We start from the raw sequence: 11,470 nt of genomic DNA on the forward strand, positions 1-11,470 counted from the left end.
CGTGGGGGGCGGGCGCCGTGGCGGCGGCAGGGGCAGGGATGGGGCTGTCTTGTGTTCACGGCGCCTCAGAGCCGAGGCTGTCGTTTTCCTGAGCTTCAGCCCTCCGGTGCGGTGGGGCTGAGCAGGTGGCAGTCCTGCAGGCTGGAAACGGAGGATGCTTTTCTGCCGGGTTCTGAAAGATCCGTGCCTTTCTCTCTCCTTCGTCGCCTCGGCTGGTGGACTAACGCCTGGCTTTGTGAGAAACCGGGGTTATGCCACAGCCTGCCTACAAATGTGATGGACGTTGCGTAAACTCGCGTCGCGTGGAAACGGTGAAGTACAGGTTATTGATGGGACCCTGCCTGGATCTGGGGTCTACTTGGAATTTTCCGTTTGTAAATGCATAATTTTTTGTTCTGAAAGGCATGTGTTCTTTCCATTTTCTTTTTCTTTTTTTTCTTTCTTTTTCCATTTTACAAAGGAGTACTTTTCCTGATCTCTTAGGAACACAGAGAAGATGTACATCAAATCAATTGTTCTGGAAGGATTTAAATCGTATGGTCAGAGGACTGAAATTTGTGACTTTGACCCATTATTCAATGCCATTACTGGTTTGAATGGTAGTGGCAAGTCCAATATCTTGGACTCAATCTGCTTCCTGTTGGGAATCACCAACCTGTCACAGGTAAAGAGAGAGGGTGCGTTTAAGAAAGGTCTTTTTTCTGTCAGCAACGTTTCATATTCTCTTGAGCAATCTCCAATGGAAGACCTAAAGTGATGCTGCTATAAAAAGAATGGCTCATTACATAAAACCAGATCTCTGTCATTCTTTCTTACCTTAAGATTGAATTATACTTTCATCGGTATACTAGAGCAGCTCTGTATGCAGCTTAGAACATTAGACTAAAAATACCCACTTAGAAGGTAGCCGCCTCAAGCTGAAGATCTTTTGCAGTTAAAGGTACTAACTTGTTTACTTGTAGTAAACTTTTTCACTTCTGGATTGGGTCTTAAAATTTGGCCAACTGGTTCATCAGGAAAAAATAAAAAGCTGTTTTTCATGCAATACCTGCTGTTTAAAAGATGATGTGTCTGCTTTACTCTTATAAAAAAAACTTACGTACTCCGAGATCAATTTGAATCTCAGTCTTCGGCAGATTTTTTTGTTGCTGCCCCCCATAACGGTAGGCAAATCCAGCAGACCACCAAGGAACACTTTCTGATTCATTTCCCTGTGAACTGCATTATGAATGATAAGTCCTCTTTAAGTAAACATACTGGTATCTGAACTAGTCATCTGGTGCCTTTTTTTTTTTTTTTTAACATCTGTTCAGTTTTTATCAGGAATCTCATGCAGAAACAATTAGCTGGCTCACTAAAACTAGACTGACACACTCTGCCTGTGATTTTAGCGCTAGCACCTTGCAGCACCAAAATGTCAGTCTCTCAAGGACTGAAATCTACAGCTAGATCTGCATTTTTTTCATTGTTTTCTCCAAAACTTATAATAGTGCACTGAAGCTGTGTAATGAATTTCTTTGAAAAATATATTTTATCTGTTCAATGGATTTAGGTGCGAGCTTCCAACTTCCAAGACCTAGTTTATAAAAATGGGCAAGCTGGCGTTACTAAAGCAACTGTGTCTATTACCTTTGATAATTCTAACAAGAAATCAAGTCCACTGGGACTTGAAGCTAATGATGAGATCACCATCACTAGGCAGGTGAGTCTTTCATACCTGTATTGCTTAGTAAACTGTATACATTTTTACCATGCTCAACAGGGTGACTTTCCAAGAGAAAAAAAAAAAAAGTAATTTTTAAAGTCTCTGAGTTTTTCCAACTGAGGCAATGCTTCTACAGTGTAGTTAGAAACATAAACTGTAGATCCAGTGTACTAGATAAGACAAATTGGAATTACTTGGGAAATCAGTTTAATGTTTTAAATATATTATGGCAACAATGTTTTCTATGGATCTGCACAGCAGTATAATAATAATGAGATAATGTTCCTAAAGCAAGTTATAATTTTCTATTTTGTAGCTTTTTCTTTGTTTTTCATATTTTCCTTTTAATATCTGAACTGTGTGTTAACTTTGGTCTTTATCTTTCTGATGAAGATGTCTCCCAACTTTAAAAAAAAAAAAGTGAAAACTTGCGGAGTTCGGAAATTTTCTTGTCAATATTGCTCTCAATGACTGATCCTTCTTATGTTTTACTTAGATATTTTAAATGTCTTTTCAGTTCAGCAAGATCTGTTTTGATGTTCTGTATAGTATGCATATGTATGTGTATGCAAAGATACAATATATGTGATTTGCTCAGATTTTTTATTATTTATTGCAGTTTATATTCTCATAATGTCACGTCATTTTTAAATCACTTAAAGTTTCTTCCATTTCTTTTCCTTCTGCAGGTTGTCATTGGAGGTAAAAATAAGTATCTTGTCAATGGTGTGAATGCTTCCAACTCTCGCGTGCAGGATATCTTCTGTTCAGTTGGACTTAATGTCAATAACCCTCACTTCCTCATTATGCAGGTATTGTGTGCATCTTTATAAAATTCAAAAATAATAGAAGTTGCACTAAATTTCAGGCAGGATAGATAGTGGAAGAACACTTAATTTCCTAATAGAGAAAACCAACTTCCTACCAAGTAAAAATCAAATGTCTGTTAAGTAGTTAAGATTTCCAGTACTGCATAGTTGGACCCTAAAACACGTCTTGGAGCATAAGACCTCATGTTGCCCTCATGTAGCAAGCTTTTTCTAAAACATACTCTTTTTTTTTTTTTTTTCCTTTTTGTGTCTTTAACATATAGGTGTTGCTTTTATTATTCTAAAAAGACAGATTTTCTTTCCTATTATGTGTGTTCCATGTTAGATAATATTTTGAATGAAGTAGATATACCTGCTTTCTTAAGTCACAATTAACAAAGGAAGAGCTGACCAATTGAAAAGACCCTTATAAACATCAGCACAGGGACTAGACAAATCCCTGAAATATTTGCAAGAAGAATAAAATAGAGCAGGATCTACTGTTTCAGGTGGAACTGTCCTGAATTACGGGTGGGAGGAATGGCAGTTTTGCACCTATTCTGCTTACCCCTAGTTACATACAAGCTAAATCTCCAAAAAGACAGGTTATGATTGAGAGCTTATTCAACATCAGCAACTCAATAAGACTCTAGAACAAAATACGTGTATTACTCATTTAAGGTGTAATCAGGGATGTGGAGGACAAGCCTAACATAACATATAAGGGCTATTTCAGGCTTGCTGCCTGAAGTGACTTGTTTGAACTTTAAAGAAATAAAAAATTGAGGAAACTAGATTATCCTTGTAGTAAAAAAAAAAAAATCACACAAAAAAATAAACACAACCAAGACCCATATTTGAGCTTATAATGTATGAAAATGAGCAGGGATTTTTGGGTTTGGGGTTTTGTTTTGGTTTTTTTTTACTACTGGATGTTACACAACCACCATTCCTCTTTTATCTTTCCGTCACCAGGGACGAATTACCAAAGTTCTAAATATGAAGCCAGCAGAGGTAAGAAAGTTGCAGTAGGTTTTTGTCTGAAGTTTTACTGATTTGTTTTGAATGACAAGAAGGAGTGGGGGGTGTCAAAAAAAAAAAAGGGTATCAGGGAGGTGGGATATTTTTTCATCTCGGTTCTGAGTTGAACCCCTCTAACATAATAAGAAACACCAAATTTCTGTTGTATTCCTTTATTTTAGATTTTAGCTATGGTTGAAGAAGCAGCTGGTACTAGGATGTATGAATGCAAGAAAATAGCTGTCCAAAAAACCATAGAGAAGAAGGACAATAAACTGAAAGAGATTGACATGGTACTACATGTTGGAAAGTATACTTTCTTTTATATTTGTTCAAGATAACTGAATAGATCCATAGGATCATAGAATGGTTTAGGTTGGAAGGAACCTTAAAGATCATCGAGTTCCAACCCCCCTGCCCTGGGCAGGGACACCTCCCACTAGACCAGGTTGCTCAAAGGCTCATCCAGCCTGGCTTTGAACACCTCCAAGGATGGGGCCTCCACACCTTCTCTGGGCAACCTGTGCCAGTGTCTCACCACGCTCATAGTAAAAAATTTCTTCCTGATATCTTACCTAAATCTACCCTCTTCTGGTTTGAAGCCATTACCACTTCTCCTATCACTACATGCCCCTGCAAAAAGTCCCTCTTTGACCACAACCCTTTGAGCGTCGCCATCCAGCCAGTTCCTTGTCCACCAAGTGGTCCATCCATCAAATTCTTGTCTCTCCAGTTTAGAGACAATGATGTCATGCGTGACAGCGTCAAATGTTTTGCTAAGTCCAGGTAGATGATGTCAGTTGCTCTTCCCTTGTACATCAACCCTGTAACCCCATCATAGATAGCCACCAAAATTGTCAGGCATGACTTGCCCTTGGTGAAGCCATGTTGTCTGTCACCAGTCACCTCCTTAATTTCCATGTGCCTTAGCAGTTTCCAGGAAGATCTGCTCCGTGATCTTGCTGGGCACAGAGGTGAGACTGACTGGCCTGTAGTTCCCTCGAACTTTCTTTTTTCCCCTTTTTGAAAACAGGGGTTATGTTTCCCCTTTTCCAGTCAGTGGGAACTTCACTGGACTGTCACGACTTCTCAGATACGATGGATAGTGGCTCGACAAGTTCATCTGCCAGTTCCCTCAGGACCTGCGGATTAGTGTCATCAAGTCCCACGGACTTGTGCACCTTCAGGTTCCTCAGATGGTCTGGAACCTGGTCTTGTACAGTGGGCAGCTCCTCATTCTCCCAGTCCCGATACGATGGATAGTGGCTCGACAAGTTCATCTGCCAGTTCCCTCAGGACCTGCGGATTAGTGTCATCAAGTCCCACGGACTTGTGCACCTTCAGGTTCCTCAGATGGTCTGGAACCTGGTCTTGTACAGTGGGCAGCTCCTCATTCTCCCAGTCCCTGCCTTTGCCTTCTCTGACTTGGGCGGTGTGGTTAGAGCCCTTGCCGGTGGAGACTGCAGCAAAAAGTCATTGAGTACCTCAGCCTTTTCCACATGCCGGATAACCAGGCCTCATGTTTCCTTTCGTAGAGGGCCCACGTTTTCCCTAGTCTTCCTTTTATCACTGACATAGCTATAGAAGCTTTTCTTGTTGCCTGTGATGTCCCTGGCCAGATTTACCTCTCTCTGCGCTTCAGCTTTCCTGACCTGATCCCTGGCTGCTCAGACAATTTCTCTGTATTCCTCCCAGTCCTTGTTTGCAACCTCTGTAGGTCTCCGTTTGTGCTTTTGAGTGTATCCAGGAGCTTCTTGTTCATCCATGCAATAATAACCCGTGTATTGTGGTTTTTAACTTTTAGAATATTTCATTTCTGCACCTGGAAATTCATACTTAGACATGAATGAGTTTTGAAAATCTTAATAGAAATGTTCTATTTTGTGTTTCAGGTCTTAAATGAGGAGATCACTCCAACTTTAAAAAAACTGAAAGAGGTATGGAAAAATTAGAAGAGTGTAGGTCCCTTAAAGTACTGAAAAAATACTTTGAGCTACCCTGAACCCGTGTGTGGTGGCCAAAACAGCAGCATGTTTTCAACATTTGTAGAATATTTTAAGAGAGGTAAATTTTATCTTCTGTCCAAATACAGAAAATGTGACATTTAGGACTTCCAGGAAATCCTAGAGGGGGTGTGGGGAGAAGGAAAAAAATAAGAGAACTAGTTAAAAATAGAAGATAAAAACATATCTTAATTCTTAAAAAAACTTGTGTGAAGTGATATTTCTGCTGCACAGTCAATTGTACAAGTATTGTTTTATCTAAGTTTTTCCTAAGCAGGCCTGCAATTTACAATACAAATATATTACTTATCATGGAGAATCCTTCCTCTTATCTACAAATAATAATGTTAGTAGAAGTGCTTAGAAGATTTCTGTAACAATCCTGCTTAATATTATATTTCCATCAAATTTTAGAGGTTTTTTTAATTGGTGTCTTTTCAGGAACGATCATCTTTCCTCGAATACCAAAAAGTAGTACGGTCAGCAGAACATTTAAGCCGCCTCTGTACAGCTTATCAGTTTTTTCTGGCTGAAAAGACAAAGACATCTGCTGCTGAAGCATTAAAGGAAATGCAGTCTAATGTAGTGAAACTTTGCGAATCAATGGCTGAAAGTGAAAAAAAGTTGAAACAAGCAGATGAAGAAATAGTGGAGATGGAAAAGAAAAGGGATAAGGCAAGTGAGAACAGAGTTGTGCTCCTCTAAATATCTGAATACAAGGAGTTATATGAGAAGGGCATTATTTTTACAGATAATGTACCCTTGAATTTTTATCTTCTGCTGGGTTGTTTAGATTATATACTGCTCGTTGTCATTCACAGCCATTGTCTAAAAGACATCAATTTAAAGTTTTCATTTGTCTGAAATGCTTTACTTCCAATCATTGTAAATAAATAATAACTGAAGAATAGAAACTGTTTACCTTCATGTTTCCACTCTCTGCATTCAGTGGTAAGTATTGCCAGAGATATTTTTTTTCTCCGTTTTTGTTGATGTCTCAAAAGAAATACACTTCAAGTAGGAAACTCTTGTTCAACAAAAATCAGTACTAACCTCAGTTTTGGGGGCAGTAAATTTGGTTACATACAGGATTGCCGTAGAGTCATGCCTAAATGCAGATTTTGTACAGGGACAGCGTCCTATGATACGGGATGATGGGGGTCTTCATGGGTGGCTTCAAGTTAGTTTGGATTTTAGAGAGAAGAGGTGTTCTGACCTGTTTGTGTTGGAGTCTAACTGCCTGCTTGATCATATATTTATCTCCTCTTTTACATATAGCTGGAACAGAAAATTAAATATTACAAATACCGTATCAGTTTCTTAGGCTGAATTAAATTTCCTTTATTTCTGATTGTAGGAAGCTAGTACTACGCTCCGTTCACTGGAAGATGCGCTTTCAGAAATTCAAAGAGCTAGTACTAGAGAACAAAGTGCCCTTGATCTCAAGAAGCAAAACTTAAAAAATGAAGAGAATAAGTATGAAGAACTGGTAAAAAGTATGCAGGAGGTAAGATTGTTTGTATATAATTTTCTTTAAACACTAAATTAATTCAGATAAGGAGGACAGCTGTTTTTTTCTTACCTATTATAAGAAAAATCCTATGATTGGCAAGAATTACATCAGGAAAGGAGAAACAAATGGTGAGGGCATTGTTTGATTTGTGCAGCATAGGTAGTAGGTTCCCATTAGAAATAAATGTGATGCATATACAAAGGAAGTGCTACTCTGCGCGTGCCAGCCTTCTGTTAAGCTCAGGAGAGATGCTTGTAGCTTCAAAAGTATTACGCTCTCTGAACATGTGGTAAAATTAAAGGAGACATTTCTACATTGCATATTTCTGATGATCTTTTTTTTTTTTAATGCAAAAGGAGCACTGAAGAATACTTTACTTTTTAGATATTGGGAGTAAAGCTATTTCTCCTAGTTTTTAAGCAGTTGTCATCTCCTGTGTCTCACCTTTCTGTAGATCTTCAGTGCACTCATGGGGCAAGTACACACTTGAAACCGCTCAAAGACAAATTGTCAGATCACAAAATCTGACAAAGGGTCATAGAAATGTAGTCGATGAAACTACTAATAGCTCCTTATCTAAACAACATGAATTTAAAGTTAATGGGACTCAGGTTCTCTCTTCCTTTTTCTGTTTTTGTTCTTTATTTTGCTGAAGGATTCTAAAGCATTAGTGTCAAAGGAGAAGGAATTAAAGAAGATAGAGACAGAACTACATGCTTTACAGGAAGCAAGTGAAAAAGATGCAGATGCTTTAGCTGCAGCACAACAACATCTTAATGCTGTGTCTGCTGGCTTGTCCAGCAATGACGATGGGGAAGCAGCTACTCTTGCTGGGCAGATGATGACCTGCAAAAATGAAATCAGCAAAGCAGTCACAGAGGCTAAACAGGTAAGAATAAAAGCTCTGCCTGTCTCAGACCAGCCTTCCTGCTTCTTTTGAAAATTATCTGAAAACCAAATGACACACTCTTTAAAGGTCAGTGAAAAGATTTGTAGAATATCTATATATTTTACAAGTTAGCATATGCATGAAGGTGACTTGTTGATAAAATAGGTCATAAAAATATTTCGTTGCATGGATATAGACAAATAGGGAAAAGCTATAACATTGCTCTAAGGAAATATAGAAACTGAGACATAAAGAAGGGCTCACAGTAGGCCAATGACTAATGGTATTGGATAGAAAGAAATGAAGACTGCTGTCCATTGTATGTATTTATACCATAGAGATTTTTGCAGTAAAACTTACTGGCATCAAGATAAAGGTGCCTAAGACTGTGATTGGAGAGTTCAGAAGAAACTGTTTTCTCCTCAGTTAAATTGTGTGCTAGTTCCATGACTGAAACAGACGTCACTTTTGCCTTAAGATGGGAAACCTCTTCTGGGGTAGTTCTCACAGTGGAATTTAAATTTTTGAAGTTGAAAGTGCACCTTACATGTCTCACTTAAGGAAAAACTTTTGGGGAACACAACAAGTACAGCTGTTTCCCAACTTATTTTACCCTCTTTTCTTCTCAGACTATTCGTGTGCTAATATGAGTTATTGTATCCAAATACATGATTTATGGTTTTATTTCCAAATCACCCATGCCCTTACTTTCAAAAGCCAAGGCTACTTTTTGGTATTTCTGCAACCAGTGGAAACTTTTACAAATTATATGAGCACCTTGTCAGTGCAAGTGTTCTGAATCTTCACCTGCAGGATTCTCTTTGAAGATCTCCTGGTTTCATATTTTCTTACTGCTTACAGGCTCAAATGAAGTTAAATTATGCACAGCAAGAATTAAAGACGAAACAATCTGAAGTTAAAAAGATGGACGGAGGCTACAAGAAAGACCGAGAAGCACTTGAAGCTGTCAGAAAAACCAAAGAACAACTGGAGAACCAAATGAAGAAGCTGAACTATGAAGGTCTGTACAGACTTCTAGTGCGTCATTTTGGGGAAATCTGAAAGGAATACACAAGTGTGGTGGGTTGACCTTGGCTGGCTGCCAGGTGCCCACCAAGCTGCTCCATCACTCCCCTTCCTCAAATGGACAGGGGATATGATGAAAGGTTTATGGATCGAGGAAAGGACAGGGAGATCACTCAGGAATAACACAGCCTCAGCTTGTGGAAATGAATTTCATTTATTACCAATCAAATCTGAGTAGAATAATGAGAAATAGGAGCAAACCTTAAAGCACCTTCCCCCCACCCCTCCCATCTTCCTGGGCTCAACTTCACTGCTGATTTTCTCTACCTTTCCCCCCTCAAGAGGTGCAGAGGGACAGAGAATGGGGGCTGTGCTTAGTTCATTATGCATTGCCTCTGCCACTGCCTCCTCACACTCCTCCCTGCTCCAGCATGGGCTCCCCACAGCGTCACAGCTTCCTTTGGGGCACATCCACCTGCTCTGGCCTGGGATCCTCCACTGGCTGCAAGTGGATATATGCTCTACACAGACCTCTGTGGGCTGCAGGGGCACAGCCTGTGTCACCATGGTCTTCACCAGGGGCTGCAAGGGAATCTTTGCTTTAGTGTCTGGAGCACCTTCTCCCCCTCCTGATCATTGACCTGGGTGTCTGCAGGGTTGTTTGTCTCGCATACTGTCACTCCTCTCTACTGGCTGCTGTTGTACAGCAGTTTTTACCCCTTCTTAATTATGTCATCCCAGAGGTGCTACCACCATCCTTGATGAGCTCAGCCTTGGCCAGCGGCGGGTCCGTCTTGGAGCTGGCTCCAACTGGCTCTGTTGGATACAGAAGCAAAGGAAAACAAAAAGATTTGCTCTCCTCTTCCCATCAGCAGGCGATGTCCAGCCACTTCCTAGGAAGTAGGGCCTCAGTACACACAGCAGCTGGTCTGGAAGACAAATGCCTTAATAATGAATGCCCCCTCCCATCCTCGTTTCTCTTAGCTTTTATGGCTGAGCACGTCTTCATATGGTAGGGAATATCGCTTGGGTCAGCTGTTCTGGCTATGTCTCCTCCCAGCCTCTTGCCCACCACAGCAGGGGGAGGAATGTTGGCGAGACAGCCTTGATGCTGTGCCAGCACTGGTCAGCGGTACCCAAAACACTGGTGTGTTATCAACACTGATCTACCAGAATACCATCACCATCACCATGAGGGCTGCTATGGGGAAAGTTAACTCCATCACAGCCAGACCGAATACAAGAAGGAACTGAAAAAACAAGTGTGCTGCTTTGATGTACAAAGAAATTTCTCTGTCAAAGCTCTGCAAGCTGTTATCCTCCACAGAAAGTAGTTTTGCTTTTATAAACTGTAGGCTAAATCTTTTAAAGTTTGATGGAAAACTTAAATTCCATCTAAAATTTAGATGGAAAAAGTGACCAACCTCCCTATTCCTTCCTGGTTTTCCCTACCTAAAACACTTCTTAGAGTTCATTTCTCATTCCAGGTAATGTTTGTTGCAGAACTACTAAAAATGGTAAATTGATATTCCAGAGTGACACTCGGAGAAGCACATTAGACTTTTAACTCTTTCTTTGCATGTTTGGTATTGTGATGATGTTAATTTGTCTAAAGGAAATTTACAAAGAATTTTAGGAAGTCTTTTGATTAAATACTCTCTATGTATATGTATATAAACAGTGTAGCATACCAATTTTTAAGCTAATAGATTTCTCTGCTTGGGATGTTTATCTGCTGTTTGTGTTCAACTCTTAAAGAGGAGAGAGAAGCAGTCCTTTTAGCAAAAAAGAAGGCACTGACTAGTGAGATCAAGCGTCTGAGAGAATTGTATGAAGGCTTAATGGCAAAGTTTCCTCATCTACAGTTTGAATACAAGTAAGATCTCATTGTGATCCTAAAAGGCATTTGAAAGTGCTTTTTGGGGCATTTTATGCATGGCTTACAGGACTTGGAGGATAATTCTATGAATTGCTTAGCTGTTGCTTTCCTTTTAGTGCCAGTGAGTAAGGATTATTTCACCTGTGATGCAAGGAAGGGCGGGAGGAGGGGGAAGCCAGCAAGTTTTAACTGAATTAATGGGCAGCAGGGAAAGTGGTAGAGTCATTCTTTAATGACAGCCTTATCAAAGTCACTGAAATTAAAAATTTTATATGATGGTGTTTGCAAGCCATAAATCAACTTCAATAGCTAAAACCATAAAATCCAAAGGTCTAAACTGCTGGGAAAATATGTAATCATTGCTTTTTGGAGTCCTACCTGAGGACTGTGAGTAGACTTGCTCTGTGGAGGTCAACATTCTACTTATCTCCACCAATCAAATACATGTATCCCCAGATTTATTCGCTTATGTAATAATCAGCCTTAACATTTATTTCTATAGCTGTGCTAATAATAGGACCTGTAGTAAAAATAAATGGAAAATTGCACGAACAAATTATGCCAAAATAAGGAAGGACATTCTTCTAATGACTTTGTAACTGACTTTTTATTGGGAAGTCTCTTTC

The 11,470-nt window shown here is 39.6% G+C and overlaps 1 protein-coding gene across 1 annotated transcript in view; it reads left to right on the forward strand.

The window, feature by feature from the left end:
- The first annotated feature begins 496 nt into the window (after positions 1–496).
- SMC2 (structural maintenance of chromosomes 2) overlaps positions 497–11,470 on the forward strand; it is a 25,397-nt gene continuing 14,423 nt past the window's right edge. The window contains exons 1-11 of the mRNA XM_009882126.1: positions 497–664; positions 1,553–1,702; positions 2,395–2,517; positions 3,490–3,528; positions 3,717–3,827; positions 5,427–5,471; positions 5,979–6,216; positions 6,899–7,044; positions 7,706–7,939; positions 8,801–8,960; positions 10,724–10,841. Coding sequence (XP_009880428.1) covers positions 497–664; positions 1,553–1,702; positions 2,395–2,517; positions 3,490–3,528; positions 3,717–3,827; positions 5,427–5,471; positions 5,979–6,216; positions 6,899–7,044; positions 7,706–7,939; positions 8,801–8,960; positions 10,724–10,841 — 1,532 coding nt within the window. The remainder of the gene's footprint in view (positions 665–1,552; positions 1,703–2,394; positions 2,518–3,489; positions 3,529–3,716; positions 3,828–5,426; positions 5,472–5,978; positions 6,217–6,898; positions 7,045–7,705; positions 7,940–8,800; positions 8,961–10,723; positions 10,842–11,470) is intronic.

The sequence above is a fragment of the Charadrius vociferus genome, unplaced genomic scaffold (assembly GCF_000708025.1).
Source record: "Charadrius vociferus isolate BGI_N301 unplaced genomic scaffold, ASM70802v2 scaffold693, whole genome shotgun sequence".
Lineage (NCBI taxonomy): Eukaryota > Metazoa > Chordata > Aves > Charadriiformes > Charadriidae > Charadrius > Charadrius vociferus.